General features: G+C 45.5%; 1 protein-coding gene across 3 annotated transcripts in view; it reads right to left on the bottom strand.

Annotated features, from left to right (window-relative positions):
- Positions 1–1,230: 1,230 nt before the first annotated feature.
- Positions 1,231–17,580, bottom strand: part of fnbp4 (formin binding protein 4) — a 59,147-nt gene continuing 42,797 nt past the window's right edge. For all 3 annotated transcript variants that reach the window (XM_038807315.1, XM_038807316.1, XM_038807317.1), the window contains 2 exons: positions 13,884–14,044; positions 1,231–1,609 (listed from right to left, as the gene is read on the bottom strand). In XM_038807315.1, coding sequence (XP_038663243.1) covers positions 1,519–1,609; positions 13,884–14,044 — 252 coding nt within the window. In that variant the 3' untranslated portion in view covers positions 1,231–1,518. The remainder of the gene's footprint in view (positions 1,610–13,883; positions 14,045–17,580) is intronic.

Genomic DNA, 17,580 nt, shown 5'->3' with positions numbered 1-17,580 from the left:
AGACTCGATGAGCCGAATGGCCTCCTTCTGCACTGTATGTTCCATGTTCAACATCTTGAGTAGTGTTATATAAACCACACTGAGTAGTGTTATACAAACCGGGGTTTTTAAACTCAGGGTCACGGACTGCAGGTGGGTTGTGGATAGAAGCTGGGAAGGTTGCGAACCTGAGAATGCCAGCTGCGACCCAAGTATGAATTATGGGAGTCTTCCGGCCAGAAACGGTTGCAGTGAGCAGGTCCAGCACATACAGGGCAGGGCGCATGATGTCAGTCTATGTCCGTGGTTTGGGCATGAAAACATGGAGGAAATTCCTTCATTTTGTTATTGTTTGCAAGCAAGCAACAGGACTGTGTAAAGAACTGAAGATGGATTATTTTGTAATACGAGGGCCAGAGGCACAAACAGGCCAGAATCTCACAACTGAATCTGCAGGAGGGGCCATAGCACTGCTGGTGTGACCTGTACACAGAGCTCCACAGCCTCTGGTGAACAGCCAAAGAAAAACTGAAATTGGGAAGAAATTATTTTTTGAGGTGTGGCTTTGTTAATTGTGCCAATGCACATTAGGATTCAAAGTCCATATGTGTTATCTGCAGGGAAGTACAGGTAAATTAAAGTTTAAAACACTCAACTTCAAAGGCATTTGAAGACAGGCTTGAGGACAAACCACTTGATTTTTTTTCAAAGTTGCAGCGGGAACTTAAATTGTCAGCTGAAGTCCTTAGTAGAAATGTACCGTTGAATGACAAAGCAAGTGGTGGTCATGACAAGCAGGTTCACCTGTCGCATTAAAGGTAAGAAATAATGGTGGGTCGCGAAGGTCGGTCGGCCGGAGTGGGTCGCGAAGGTTGGTCGGCTGGAGTGGGTCGCGAAGTATGGCCACTGTGGGTCACGAAGGATGGCCACTGTGGGTCACGAAGGATGGCCACTGTGGGTCACGAAGGATGGCCACTGTGGGTCACGAAGGATGGCCACTGTGGGTCACGAAGGATGGCCACTGTGGGTCACGAAGGATGGCCACTGTGGGTCACGAAGGATGGCCACTGTGGGTCACGAAGGATGGCCACTGTGGGTCCCGGCAAAAAAGACTGACCAACACTGAGGCAATGATATATAAACTGAATCCTGGGTACTGATGGGGACTTGTCTGGTTTCATAAAGGGGATTGAGCATGTGGTGTGCAAACAACAAACTGCAGGAGGAGTTGGGATAAAGGAGAGACCAAAGCCATGTAAAAAAGAGGTTTTATTGATGTTATATACAAATGTACAGCACAGATATGAACCTGCAAACGGCTATTCGTTCAACAGCCCGTCTGCTCGTCACTTTATTACATAAATCTGTTTTCAGCCCCCATATTTTAAAAATTGCTAGCGGGATACAGTACACTAAATCTACTGCTCATGCACCAAGCTTCGCACAGGCCCACTACCGTACTCAGTCACAGTGATTTACACAAATAAACAGTTCTTATAGAAATGTAGAAAAATACTTTACACAAACAACTCAAAAACATTAAGAACTAGAAGTCATTTTTCTCCTCTTCAGTCTTTCTCGCCAGTCATCAGGCAGTGCCTCAAAATTGGAATTTCTCTCAGCCTGGCCACTGTAGGATAAAACAGAGCTCGATTACTGGGCAATACGGTGAGTGGTTCAGGAACATGGGGCAGGATTACTGGGCAATACGGTGAGTGGTTCAGGAACATGGGGCAGGATTACTGGGCAATACGGTGAGTGGTTCAGGAACATGGGGCAGGATTACTGGGCAATACGGTGAGTGGTTCAGGAACATGGGGCAGGATTACTGGGCAATACGGTGAGTGGTTCAGGAACATGGGGCAGGATTACTGGGCAATACGGTGAGTGGTTCACTAGCATGGGGCAGGATTACAGGGCAATACGGTGAGTGGTTCAGGAACATGGGGCAGAATTACAGGGCAATATGGTGAGTGGTTCACGAGCATGGGGCAGGATTACTGGGCAATACGGTGAGTGGTTCACTAGCATGGGCCAGGATTACAGGGCAATACGGTGAGTGGTTCAGGAACATGGGGCAGAATTACAGGGCAATACGGTGAGTGGTTCAGGAACAAGGGGCAGGATTACTGGGTAATATAGTGAGTGGTTCAGGAACATGGGACAGGATTACTGGGTAATATAGTGAGTGGTTCAGGAACAGGGAGCAGGATTACTGGGTAATATAGTGAGTGGTTCAGGAACAGGGAGCAGGATTACTGGGTAATATAGTGAGTGGTTCAGGAACAGGGAGCAGGATTACTGGGTAATATAGTGAGTAATTCCAGAACATGGGGCAGGATTACTGGGTAATATAGTGAGTAATTAGTTAGGTGGATTGGCCATGCTAAATTGCCCGTAGTGTCCTAAAAAAAGTAAGGTTAATGGGGGGGGGGTTGTTGGGTTACGGGTATAGGGTGGATACGTGGGTTTGAGTAGGGTGATCATGGCTCGGCACAACATTGAGGGCCGAAGGGCCTGTTCTGTGCTGTACTGTTCTATGTTCTAATTCAGGAACATGGTTCGGATTACTGGGTAATACAGTGAGTGGTTCAGGAACATGGGGCTGAATTACTGGGTAATATAGTGAGTGGTTTAGGAACAGAAAAATACAGCACAGAACAGGCCCTTCGGTGCACGATGTTGTGCCGAACCTTTGTCCTAGATTAAGAACAAATTAATCTACACAAAATCATTCTACCGTAATCCATGTACCTATCCAATAGCCACTTGAAGGTCCCTAATGTTTCCGACTCAACTACTTCCACAGGCAGTGCATTCCATGCCCCCACTACTCTGTGGGTAAAGAACCTACCTCTGACATCCCCCCCATAACTTCCACCATTCACCTTAAATTTATGTCCCCTTGTAATGGTTTGTTCCACCCGGGGGAGAAACTACTTCTCCCAAGGGGTCATGAATCTGTGGAATTTGTTACCCCAGAGTGCGGTGGATGCAGGGACAGTGAGTAAGTTTGAGGAGTTAGATAGATGTTTAATTGGTAATGGCCTGAAGGGTTATGGAGAACAGGCAGAGCGATGGGGTTGAGGCCAGGGTGTTTAGGCTCGGAGGCTAAATTGCCTACTCCTGCTCCTGGGTCATGTTCTGGCTGATTTCGCAATCCAACTCTTGGTCTGTATCATTGGAGGTAGCAGGTGAGGAACATATCAGCCATTATAGAATGGCGGAGAAGACTCGATGGGCCGAAAGGCCTAATTCGTCTCTTCTATCTGATGAACTTATAATACCATCAACAGATTTTTGATCTACAACGGAGTGAAGGTTTATGGGAGGCAAGCAGGAAATTGAAGTTAAAATTCCAATCCCAACAGTGACTAGGATACTGGACAGAAACCCCAATATTTTATTTTAATTTGGTAAGACTCAGGAAAGGATACCTCGTTCCAGGAGTGATTTCACACAAAATAGGAATATGGTATATTAAAACAAACTATTACTAACAGTATAAGAATATCTTTAACATCACAAAAGAAAAATGACCCATGGGGCAGAATTACTGGGCAATACAGTGAGTGGCTCAGGAACGTAAGAACTAGGGGCAGGAGTAGGCCATCTGGCCCCTCGAGCCTGCTCCGCCATTCAATGAGATCATGGCTGATCTTTTGTGGACTCGGCTCCACTTTCTGGACCAAACACCATAACCCTTAATCCCTTTATTCTTCAAAAAACTATCTATCTTTACCTTAAAAACATTTAATGAAGGAGCCTCAACTGCTTCACTAGGCAAGGAATTCCATAGATTCAAAACCCTTTGGGTGAAGAAGTTCCTCCTAAACTCAGTTCTAAATCTACTTCCCCTTATTTTGAGGCTATGCCCCCTAGTTCTGCTGTCACCCGCCAGTGGAAACAACCTGCCCGCATCTATCCTATCTATTCCCTTCATAATTTTAAATGTTTCTATAAGAGCCCCCCTCGTCCTTCTAAATTCCAACGAGTACAGTCCCAGTCTACTCAACCTCTCCTCATAATCCAACCCCTTCAGCTCTGGGATTAACCTAGTGAATCTCCTCTGCACACCCTCCAGTGCCAGTATGTCCTTTCTCAAGTAAGGAGACCAAAACTGAACACAATACTCCAGGTGTGGCCTCACTAACCACTTATACAATTGCAACATAACCTCCCTAGTCTTAAACTCCATTGCTCTAGCAATGAAGGACAAAATTTCATTTGCCTTCTTAATCACCTGTTGCACCTGTAAACCAACTTTGTGATTCATGCACTAGCACACCCAGGTCTCTCTGCACAGCGGCATGCTATAATATTTTATCGTTTAAATAATAATCCCGTTTGCTGTTATTCCTACCAAAATGGATAACCTCACATTTGTCAACATTGTATTCCATCTGCCAGACCCTAGCCCATTCACAACCTATCCAAATCACTCTGCAGACTTCCAGTATCCTCTGCACTTTTCGCTTTACCACTCATCTTAGAGTCATCTGCAAACTTGGACACATTGCCCTTGGTCCCCAACTCCAAATCATCTATGTAAATTGTGAACAATTGTGGGCCCAACACGGATCCCTGAGGGACACCCCTAGCTACTGATTGCCAACCAGAGAAACACCCGATAATCCCCACTCTTTGCTTTCTATTAATTAACCAATCCTCTATACATGCTACTACTTTACCTTTAATGCCATGCATCTTTATCTTATGCAGCAACCTTTTGTGTGGCACCTTGTCAAAGGCTTTCTGGAAATCCAGATATACCACATCCATTGGCTTCCCGTTATCTACTGCACTGATAATGTCCTCAAAAAATTCCACTAAATTAGTTAGGCACGACCTGCCCTTTTTGAACCCATGCTGCGTTTGCCCAATGGGACAATTTCTATCCAGATGCCTCGCTATTTCTTCCTTGATGATAAATTCCAGCATTTTCCCTACTACCGAAGTTAAGCTCACTGGCCTATAATTTCCTGCTCTCTGCCTACCTCCTTTTTTAAAACAGTGGTGTCACGTTTGTTAATTTCCAATCCACCGGGACCACCCCAGAGTCTAGTGAATTTTGGTAAATCATCATTAGTGCATTTGCAATTTCCCTAGCCATCTCTTTTAGCACTCTGGGATGCATTCCATCAGGGCCAGGAGACTTGTCTACCTTTAGCCCCATTAGCCTGCCCATCACTACCTCCTTAGTGATAACAATCCTCTCAAGGTCCTCACCTGTCATAGCCTTATTTCTATCAGTCGCTGGCATGTTATTTGTGTCTTCCACTGTGAAGACCGACCCAAAAAACCTGTTTAGTTCCTCAGCCATTTCCTCATTATTAAAACTCCCTTCTCACCCTCTAAAGGACCAATATTTACCTTTGCCACTCTTTTTTGTTTTATATATTTGTAAAAATTTGTACTGTCTGTTTTTATAATGGAGTAGGATTACTGGGTAATATAGTGAGTGATTCAGGGACATGGGGCTGGATTATTGGGTAATATAGTGAGAAGCTCAGGAACATGGGACAGGATTACTGGGTAATATAGTGAGTGATTCGGGAACAGGGAGCAGGATTACTGGGTAATACAGTGAGTGATTCGGGAACAGGGAGCAGGATTACTGGGTAATACAGTGAGTGATTCGGGAACAGGGAGCAGGATTACTGGGTAATATAGTGCGTGGTTCAGGAACACGGGGCAGGATTACTGGGTTATATAGTGAGTGGTTCAGGAACATGAAGCAGGATTACTGGGTAATATTGTGAGTGGTTCAGGAACATGGGGCAGGATTACTGGGTAATATAGCGAGTGGTTCAGGAACATGGGGCAGGATTACTGGGTAATATAGTGAGTGGTTCAGGAACATTGGGCAGGATTCCTGGGTAATATAATGAGTGATTCAGGAACATGGGGCAGGATTACTGGGTAATATAGCGAGTGGTTCAGGAACATGGGGCTGGATTGCTGGGTAATATATTGAGTGGTTCAGGAACAGGGTGAAGGGTTACTGGGTAATATAGTGAATGGTTCAGGAACATGGGGCTGGATTACTGGGTAATATAGTGAGAAGCTCAGGAACATGGGACAGGATTACTGGGTAATATAGTGAGTGATTCGGGAACAGGGAGCAGGATTACTGGGTAATACAGTGAGTGATTCGGGAACAGGGAGCAGGATTACTGGGTAATACAGTGAGTGATTCGGGAACAGGGAGCAGGATTACTGGGTAATATAGTGCGTGGTTCAGGAACATGGGGCAGGATTACTGGGTAATATAGTGAGTGGTTCAGGAACATGAAGCAGGATTACTGGGTAATATTGTGAGTGGTTCAGGAACATGGGGCAGGATTACTGGGTAATATAGCGAGTGGTTCAGGAACATGGGGCAGGATTACTGGGTAATATAGTGAGTGGTTCAGGAACATTGGGCAGGATTCCTGGGTAATATAATGAGTGATTCAGGAACATGGGGCAGGATTACTGGGTAATATAGCGAGTGGTTCAGGAACATGGGGCTGGATTGCTGGGTAATATATTGAGTGGTTCAGGAACAGGGTGAAGGGTTACTGGGTAATATAGTGAATGGTTCAGGAACATGGGGCTGGATTACTGGGTAATATAGTGAGTGGTTCAGGAACATGGGACAGGATAACTGGGTAATATAGTGAGTGGTTCAGGAACATAGGGCAGGATTACTGGGTAATATAGGGAGTGATTCAGGAACATGGGGCTGGATTATTGGGTAATATAGTGAGTGGTTCAGGAACAAGGGGCAGGATTACTGGGTAATATAGTGAGTGGTTCAGGAACATGGGGCTGGATTGCTGGGTAATATATTGAGTGGTTCAGGAACAGGGTGAAGGGTTACTGGGTAATATAGTGAGTGGTTCAGGAACAGGGAGCAGGATTACTGGGTAATATAGTGAGTGGTTCAGGAACATGGGGCTGGATTACTGGGCAATATAGTGAGTGGTTCAGGAACATGGAGCAGGATTACTGGGTAATATAGTGAGTGGTTCAGGAACATGGGGCTGGATTACTGGGCAATATAGTGAGTGGTTCAGGAACATTGGGCCGGATAACTGGGTAATACAGTGAGTGGTTCAGGAACATGGGGCTGGATTACTGGGTAATATAGTGAGTGGTTCAGGAACATTGGGCCGGATAACTGGGTAATACAGTGAGTGATTCAGGAACATGGGGCTGGATTATTGGGTAATATAGTGAGTGGTTCAGGAACAGGGAAGAGGATTACTGGGTAATACAGTGAGTGATTCGGGAACAGGGAGCAGGATTACTGGGTAATATAGTGAGTGGTTCAGGAACATGGGGCAGGATTACTGGGTAATATAGTGAGTGGTTCAGGAACATGGGGCAGGATTACTGGGTAATATAGTGAGTGGTTCAGGAACATGGGGAAGGATTACTGGGTAATATAGTGAGTGGTTCAGGAACAAGGGGCAGGATTACTGGGTAATATAGTGAGTGGTTCAGGAACATGGGGCTGGATTACTGGGTAATATAGTGAGTGGTTCAGGAACATTGGGCAGGATAACTGGGTAATATAGTGAGTGGCTCAGGAACAAGGGGCAGGATTCCTGGGTAATATAGTGAGTGCTTCAGGAACATGGGGCTGGATTACTGGGTAATATATTGAGTGGTTCAGGAACAGGGTGAAGGGTTACTGGGTAATATAGTGAGTGGTTCAGGAACAGGGAGCAGGATTACTGGGTAATATAGTGAGTGGTTCAGGAACAAGGGGCAGGATTCCTGGGTAATATAGTGAGTGCTTCAGGAACATGGGGCTGGATTGCTGGGTAATATATTGAGTGGTTCAGGAACAGGGTGAAGGGTTACTGGGTAATATAGTGAGTGGTTCAGGAACAGGGAGCAGGATTACTGGGTAATATAGTGAGTGGTTCAGGAACATGGGACAGGATTACTGGGTAATATAGTGAGTGGTTCAGGAACATGGGGCAGGATTACTGGGTAATATAGCGAGTGGTTCAGGAACATGGGGCAGGATTACTGGGTAATATAGTGAGTGGTTCAGGAACATTGGGCAGGATTCCTGGGTAATATAATGAGTGATTCAGGAACATGGGGCAGGATTACTGGGTAATATAGCGAGTGGTTCAGGAACATGGGGCTGGATTGCTGGGTAATATATTGAGTGGTTCAGGAACAGGGTGAAGGGTTACTGGGTAATATAGTGAATGGTTCAGGAACATGGGGCTGGATTACTGGGTAATATAGTGAGTGGTTCAGGAACATGGGACAGGATAACTGGGTAATATAGTGAGTGGTTCAGGAACATAGGGCAGGATTACTGGGTAATATAGGGAGTGATTCAGGAACATGGGGCTGGATTATTGGGTAATATAGTGAGTGGTTCAGGAACAAGGGGCAGGATTACTGGGTAATATAGTGAGTGGTTCAGGAACATGGGGCTGGATTGCTGGGTAATATATTGAGTGGTTCAGGAACAGGGTGAAGGGTTACTGGGTAATATAGTGAGTGGTTCAGGAACAGGGAGCAGGATTACTGGGTAATATAGTGAGTGGTTCAGGAACATGGGGCTGGATTACTGGGCAATATAGTGAGTGGTTCAGGAACATTGGGCCGGATAACTGGGTAATACAGTGAGTGGTTCAGGAACATGGGGCTGGATTACTGGGTAATATAGTGAGTGGTTCAGGAACATTGGGCCGGATAACTGGGTAATACAGTGAGTGATTCAGGAACATGGGGCTGGATTATTGGGTAATATAGTGAGTGGTTCAGGAACAGGGAGCAGGATTACTGGGTAATACAGTGAGTGATTCGGGAACAGGGAGCAGGATTACTGGGTAATATAGTGAGTGGTTCAGGAACATGGGGCAGGATTACTGGGTAATATAGTGAGTGGTTCTGGAACATGGAGCAGGATTACTGGGTAATATAGTGAGTGGTTCAGGAACATGGGGCAGGATTACTGGGTAATATAGTGAGTGGTTCAGGAACATGGGGAAGGATTACTGGGTAATATAGTGAGTGGTTCAGGAACAAGGGGCAGGATTACTGGGTAATATAGTGAGTGGTTCAGGAACATGGGGCTGGATTACTGGGTAATATAGTGAGTGGTTCAGGAACATTGGGCAGGATTACTGGGTAATATAGTGAGTGGTTCAGGAACAAGGGGCAGGATTCCTGGGTAATATAGTGAGTGCTTCAGGAACATGGGGCTGGATTGCTGGGTAATATATTGAGTGGTTCAGGAACAGGGTGAAGGGTTACTGGGTAATATAGTGAGTGGTTCAGGAACAGGGAGCAGGATTACTGGGTAATATAGTGAGTGGTTCAGGAACATGGGACAGGATTACTGGGTAATATAGTGAGTGGTTCAGGAACATGGGGCTGGATTATTGGGTAATATATTGAGTGGTTCAGGAACAGGGTGAAGGGTTACTGGGTAATATAGTGAGTGGTTCAGGAACATTGGGCAGGATTCCTGGGTAATATAATGAGTGATTCAGGAACATGGGGCAGGATTACTGGGTAATATAGCGAGTGGTTCAGGAACATGGGGCTGGATTGCTGGGTAATATATTGAGTGGTTCAGGAACAGGGTGAAGGGTTACTGGGTAATATAGTGAATGGTTCAGGAACATGGGGCTGGATTACTGGGTAATATAGTGAGTGGTTCAGGAACATGGGACAGGATAACTGGGTAATATAGTGAGTGGTTCAGGAACATAGGGCAGGATTACTGGGTAATATAGGGAGTGATTCAGGAACATGGGGCTGGATTATTGGGTAATATAGTGAGTGGTTCAGGAACAAGGGGCAGGATTACTGGGTAATATAGTGAGTGGTTCAGGAACATGGGGCTGGATTGCTGGGTAATATATTGAGTGGTTCAGGAACAGGGTGAAGGGTTACTGGGTAATATAGTGAGTGGTTCAGGAACAGGGAGCAGGATTACTGGGTAATATAGTGAGTGGTTCAGGAACATGGGGCTGGATTACTGGGCAATATAGTGAGTGGTTCAGGAACATGGAGCAGGATTACTGGGTAATATAGTGAGTGGTTCAGGAACATGGGGCTGGATTACTGGGCAATATAGTGAGTGGTTCAGGAACATTGGGCCGGATAACTGGGTAATACAGTGAGTGGTTCAGGAACATGGGGCTGGATTACTGGGTAATATAGTGAGTGGTTCAGTAACATTGGGCCGGATAACTGGGTAATACAGTGAGTGATTCAGGAACATGGGGCTGGATTATTGGGTAATATAGTGAGTGGTTCAGGAACAGGGAGCAGGATTACTGGGTAATACAGTGAGTGATTCGGGAACAGGGAGCAGGATTACTGGGTAATATAGTGAGTGGTTCAGGAACATGGGGCAGGATTACTGGGTAATATAGTGAGTGGTTCAGGAACATGGAGCAGGATTACTGGGTAATATAGTGAGTGGTTCAGGAACATGGGGCAGGATTACTGGGTAATATAGTGAGTGGTTCAGGAACATTGGGAAGGATTACTGGGTAATATAGTGAGTGGTTCAGGAACAAGGGGCAGGATTACTGGGTAATATAGTGAGTGGTTCAGGAACATGGGGCTGGATTACTGGGTAATATAGTGAGTGGTTCAGGAACATTGGGCAGGATAACTGGGTAATATAGTGAGTGGTTCAGGAACAAGGGGCAGGATTCCTGGGTAATATAGTGAGTGCTTCAGGAACATGGGGCTGGATTACTGGGTAATATATTGAGTGGTTCAGGAACAGGGTGAAGGGTTACTGGGTAATATAGTGAGTGGTTCAGGAACAGGGAGCAGGATTACTGGGTAATATAGTGAGTGGTTCAGGAACAAGGGGCAGGATTCCTGGGTAATATAGTGAGTGCTTCAGGAACATGGGGCTGGATTGCTGGGTAATATATTGAGTGGTTCAGGAACAGGGTGAAGGGTTACTGGGTAATATAGTGAGTGGTTCAGGAACAGGGAGCAGGATTACTGGGTAATATAGTGAGTGGTTCAGGAACATGGGACAGGATTACTGGGTAATATAGTGAGTGGTTCAGGAACATTGGGCAGGATAACTGGGTAATATAGTGAGTGGTTCAGGAACATGGGGCTGGATTACTGGGTAATATAGTGAGTGGTTCAGGAACATTGGGCAGGATAACTGGGTAATATAGTGAGTGGTTCAGGAACAAGGGGCAGGATTCCTGGGTAATATAGTGAGTGCTTCAGGAACATGGGGCTGGATTGCTGGGTAATATATTGAGTGGTTCAGGAACAGGGTGAAGGGTTACTGGGTAATATAGTGAGTGGTTCAGGAACAGGGAGCAGGATTACTGGGTAATATAGTGAGTGGTTCAGGAACATGGGGCTGGATTACTGGGTAATATAGTGAGTGGTTGAGGAACAAGGGGCAGGATTACTGGGTAATATAGTGAGTGATTCAGGAACATGGGGCTGGATTGCTGGGTAATATATTGAGTGGTTCAGGAACAGGGTGAAGGGTTACTGGGTAATATAGTGAGTGGTTCAGGAACAGGGTGCAGGATTACTGGGCAATATAGTGAGTGGTTCAGGAACAGGGAGCAAGATTACTGGGTAACATAGTGAGTGGTTCAGGAAAATGGGGCAGGATTACTGGGTAATATAGTGAGTGGTTCAGGAACAGGGAGCAGGATTACTGGGTAACATAGATAGTGATTCAGGGAGCAGGATTACTGGGTAATATAGTGAGTGATTCAGGAACATGGGGCTGGATTATTGGGTAATATAGTGAGTGGTTCAGGAACAGGGAGCAGGATTACTGGGTAATACAGTGAGTGATTCGGGAACAGGGAGCAGGATTACTGGGTAATATAGTGAGTGGTTCAGGAACATGGGGCAGGATTACTGGGTAATATAGTGAGTGGTTCAGGAGCATGGAGCAGGATTACTGGGTAATATAGTGAGTGGTTCAGGAACAGGGAGCAGGATTACTGGGTAATATAGTGAGTGGTTCAGGAACAGGGAGCAGGATTACTGGGTAATACAGTGAGTGATTCGGGAACAGGGAGCAGGATTACTGGGTAATATAGTGAGTGGTTCAGGAACATGGGGAAGGATTACTGGGTAATATAGTGAGTGGTTCAGGAACATGGGGCTGGATTACTGGGTAATACAGTGAGTGATTCAGGAACATGGGGCTGGATTACTGGGTAATATAGTGAGTGGTTCAGGAACAGGGAGCAGGATAACTGGGAAATATAGTGAGTGTTCCAGGGGCATGGGCAGGTGTTGATTGTAGTGGCCATCACCAAGGAAAAGGTTCTGGGGAAACTGAAAGGTCTGAAGGTGGATAAATCAACTGGACCGGACGGACTACACCCCAGGGTTCTAAAGGAGATAGCTGAGGAAATTGTGGAGGCATTGGTGATGATCTTTCAGGAATCACTAGAGGGAGGGAGGGTCCCAGAGGACTGGAAAATGGCTAATGTAACACCACTGTTTAAGAGGGGAGGGAGGCAGAAGACAGGAAATTATATGCCGGTTAGCCTGACTTCGGTCATTGGTAAGGGTTTTAGAGTCCATTATCAAAGACGAGATTGTCAAGTACCTGGAAGTGCATGATAAAATAGGACCGATTCAGCACGGCTTCGTCAGGGGGAGTTCATGTCTGATAAAGAGTTCTAACAGATTGGAGGAGGTACAAGGAGGTTAGACAACTGAGAACCGGTGATCTATTAAGATTTCCAGAATGCCTTTGACAAGGTGCTGTACAGGATGTTGTTAAATACGTTAAGAGCCCATGGTGTTAGGGTAAGATTCTGGCATGGATAGAAGATTATCAGATTGGGGCAGCACGGTAGCATTGTGGATAGCACAATCGCTTCACAGCTCCAGGGTCCCAGGTTCGATTCCGGCTTGGGTCACTGTCTGTGCGGAGTCTGCACATCCTCCCCGTGTGTGCGTGGGTTTCCTCCGGGTGCTCCGGTTTCCTCCCACAGTCCAAAGATGTGCAGGTTAGGTGGATTGGCCATGCTAAATTGCCCGTAGTGTCCAAAATTGCCCTTAGTGTTGGGTGGGGTTACTGGGTTATGGGGATAGGGTGGAAGTGTTAACCTTGGGTAGGGTGCTCTTTCCAGGAGCCGGTGCAGACTCGATGGGCCGAATGGCCTCCTTCTGCACTGTAAATTCTATGATCCCCTATGAGATTGGCAGAAGGCAGAGAGTGGGGATAAAGGGGTCTTTTTCAGGATGGCAGCCGGTGACTCGTGGTGTGCCTCAGGGGTCTGTGCTGGGACCACAACATATCACAATATACAATAATCATTTGGAAGAAGGAACTGAAGGCACTGTTGCTATGTTTGCAGATAATACAAAGATATGTAGAGGGACAGGTAGTATTGAGGAAGCAGGGGGGCTGCAGAAGGACTTGGGCAAGCTAGGAGAGTGGGCAATGAAGTGGCAAATGAAATACAATGTGAAAAAGTGTGAGGTTATGCACTTTGGTAGAAAGAATGGAGGCATAGATTATTTTCTAAATGGGAAAAGGCGTAGGAAATCAGAAGCACAATAGACTTAGGAGTCCAAGTTCAATATTCTCTTAAGGTTAACGTGCAGGTTCAGTCGGCAGTTAGGAAGGCAAATGCAATGTCAGCATTCATTCCGAGAGGGGTAGAATACAAGAGCAGGGATGTACTTCTGAGGCTGTACAAGGTTCTTGTCAGACCCCATTTGAAGTATTGCGAGACGTTTCGGGCCCCATGCTGGCCTTGGAAAGGATCCAGAGGGTCAGAAAAACGATCCATGGAATGAAGAGCTTGTCATAAGAGAGGGGGTTGAGGACTATGGGTATGTACTCATTAGATTCCAGAAGAATGAGGGAAATCGTATTGTCCCAGTGCCCCCAAGGGCTATGTACTCACCTGACTAGCTGTTGCTGCTTCCATTCCTCAATGCGTCGGTGTGCCTGAATCACTCGCTGCTCATCTTCACTGGAGCTGGAGTGTTCATCTTCGTCTAGCTCCCGCTGAATGTTCTGCCACTTTTTCACCAGCGATGGCATTTTCATTTTGCTCTTCTTATTCTGAAAGAGGAGATTTTAGATAGATAGATAGAGAAATACAGCACAGAACAGGCCCTTCGGCCCATGATGTAGTGCCAAACTTTTGTCCTAGGTTAATCATAGAATTTTGGACACTAATGGCAATTTATCATGGCCAATCCACCCAATCTGCACATCTTTGGACTGTGGGAGGAAACCGGAGTACCCGGAGGAAACCCACGCACACACGGGGAGGATGTGCAGACTCCACACAGTGACCCAAGCCAAAATCGAACTTGGGACCTTGGAGCTGTGAAGCAATTGTGCTATCCACAATGCTACCATGCTGCCCTTAAGAAATTAATCTACACTCCATTATTCTATCCTAATCCATGTACCTATCCAATAGCCGCTTGAAGGTCCCTAACGTTTCCGACTCAACTACTTCCACAGGCAGTACATTCCATGCCCCAACTACTCTCTGCGTGAAGAACCGACCTCTGACATCCCCCTATATCTTCCTTCATTTACCTTAAATTTATGTCCCCTTGTAATGGTTTGTTCCACCCGGGGAAAAAGTCTCTGACTGTCTACTCTGTCCATTCCCCTGATCATCTTATAAACCTCTATCAAGTCGCCCCTCATCCTTCTCCGTTCTAATGAGAAAAGGCCTAACACCCTCAACCTTTCCTCGTATGACCTACTCTCCATTCCAGGCAACATCCTGGTAAATCTCCGTTGCACCTTTTTTGGAGATAAGGAACTGTGAACACAGTCATAAAGAAGTTAACCTCAATCCCAGAGACAACCATGGGCCAGGATCACTAAGTTACTTTATCTGTACTGATTTTTTTCTCTCTAAGTGATGTATCGACTGCTGCTCCAGCTCCAAGTCATGAGGGACAAAGCATCAGACCATCCCTGACTGCTCACTCAGTCGGTAAACTGGCAAGGGTGGCAAGGTGGTAGCACAGTGATTAGCACTGTTGCTTCACAGCACCAGAGACTCAGGTTCGATTCCCGGCTTGGGGCACTGTCTGTATGGAGTCTATACGTTCTCTCCATGTCTGCGTGGGTTTTCTCTGGGTGCTCCGGTTTCCTTTCACAAGTCCCTAAAGATGTGCTTGTCAGGTGAATTGGACATTCTGAATTCTTCCTCTGTGTACCCGAACAGGCACGGAGTGTGTGACATGGGGATTTTCACAGTACCTTCATTGCAGTGTTAATGTAAGCCTACTTGTGACATTAATAAAGATTATTATTAAGCACTGATTGATGAGAGCACTTTTACTATCAGATTTCAACTTTGGTTAAATTTGTTTCCATGTCTGCGGGCAGGACGACATTTTCACCAGTTGGGATATTGCAGGCTCCAGCATAACGATTCCTAGCAATCGCTGATATGTTACACAATGGGCTGGGGGTTCATTTGCTGTCTAACACCATGTGGATGGGGAAACAGCCCAATTTAGCTTTGAGAATTTATGAAACCATTCAAATGTGCCAATAAGATTGGTATTCTGTAATGAGGGGGGATTAATTAATGACCTCATAGCTAAGGATCCACTAGAGAGTAGTGACTATAGTATGGTAGAATTAAAGATTCAGTTTGGGGGCGAGAAAGTGGAGTCCCACATTAGTATTCTGGAATTAAACAAAGGAAATTACATAGGCTTAAGGACAGATTTGGCCCTTATAGACTGGGCAGAAAGGCCAAAAGGTAGGACAGCTGATGAGCAGTGGCAATTGTTTGAAATACTCAATTCCTCACAACTAAAATATATCCCAGTGAAAACATAGAACATACACTGCAGAAGGAGGCCATTCGACCCATTGAGTCTGCACCTACCCACTTAAACTCTCACCTCCATCCCATCCCCGCAACCCAACAACCCCTCCCAATCTTTTTGGACACTAAGGGCAACAAAGCATGGCCAATCCACCTAACCTGCACGTCTTTGGACTCTGGGAGGAAACCGGAGCACCCGGAGGAAACCCACGCAGACACGGGGAGAACGTGCACTCTGCACAGACAGTGACCCAGTGGGGAATCGAACCTGGGACCCTGGTGCTGTGAGGCCACAGTGCTATCCACTTGTGCTACGACGAGGAAGAAAGATGGTCAGAGGGGTAAAAAACATCCATGGCTAAACAAGGAGGTCAAAGACAAAATAAGTTTATCATGTTGCACAGGCCAATGGCAGGCTGGAAGATTGGGAATCTTTCAAACATATACAAAGGATGCTAAAAAAATAATAAAAAGAGCCAAGTTAAATTACGAAAAATAAAAACCTAGCACAGAATATCAAAATGGATAGCAAAAGCTTCTACAGGTACATAAAAGGGAAGAGTCACTAAGGTGAATGTTGGCCCCTTGGAAGATGAAAGCGGTAAGTTAATAATGGGGAACACAAATGGCAAAGATGCTAAATCAATACTTTGCCACAGTTTTCACACTAGTACCATTCCCACAGGATCAGGCAATTCAGAGATAATAGAAAAGGTGGAACTTGGAACAATCAGCATCAACAGGGAAATGGTACTCAACAAACTATTGAGATTGAGGGCAGACAAGTCCCCACGGCCTGATGGCCTACATCCTAGGGTGTTAAAGGAATTGGTAGCAGAGATAGTGGATCCATTGGTTATAATATTCCAAAATTCCCTGGATATGGGAAAGGTTCCAGTGGATTGGAAAAATGCTCAGTTAAAAGGTGGGAAATTACAGACCAGTTAGTTTAACATCTGTTGGAAAATTGTTGGAATCAATTATCAAGGATGTAATATCTGGACATTTGGAAACCCAAACCGCTATCCATCAGTCAGCATGGTTTTATGAAGGACAAATCATGTTTGACTAATTTGCTAGAGTTCTTCAAAGATGTAACATGCAAAGTGGATAATGGGGATCCTGTAGATGTACTATATCTGGACTTTCGGAAAGTGTTCACAGTCAATTCACAAAGTTAGATCACATGGGATTAGGAGTAATTTATTAGCTTGGATAGAAGACTGGTTGACGGACAGGAGACAGAGTCGGGTTAAATGAGTATTTTTCTGGATGGCAAGATGTGACCAGTGACGTGCCACAGGGTTTGTTCCTTGGTCCCAGTTATTTAAAATCTATATTAATGACTTGGATACAGGGATAGAAGGTTCTATAGCCAAATTCGCAAATGACACAAAAATAGATGGGACTGTAAGTTGCAATTAGGATATAAGAATCTTACAAATGGATATAGATAGGTTAAGAGGGTGGGCCAAAACGTGGCAGATGAAGTTTAATGTGGGTAAGTGTGAGGTCATGCACGTTGGTCGAAAAAATGGAAAGGCAACTTGTTATCTAAATGGGCAGAGACTTCGGGGTACTCCGATGCAGAGGCATCTGGGGGTCCTCGTCACAGGAAACGAGCATGTTGGTGCAACAGATATCAAGGAAAGCAAATGCACGTTGGCATTTCTAGCAAAAGGAATGGAATATAAATGTAAGGAAGTCTTTCTGCAACTGTACAATGCATTGGTAAGACCTCACCTGGAGCATTGTGCAGTTTTGGTCTCCTTATTGGAGGACAAATGCA

This window comes from Scyliorhinus canicula, chromosome 9, assembly GCF_902713615.1.
Source record: "Scyliorhinus canicula chromosome 9, sScyCan1.1, whole genome shotgun sequence".
NCBI classification, from domain to species: Eukaryota; Metazoa; Chordata; class Chondrichthyes; order Carcharhiniformes; family Scyliorhinidae; genus Scyliorhinus; species Scyliorhinus canicula.
The sequence above is the reverse complement of the archived record's forward strand: the minus strand, read 5'-3'. Positions and strand labels throughout refer to the sequence as shown.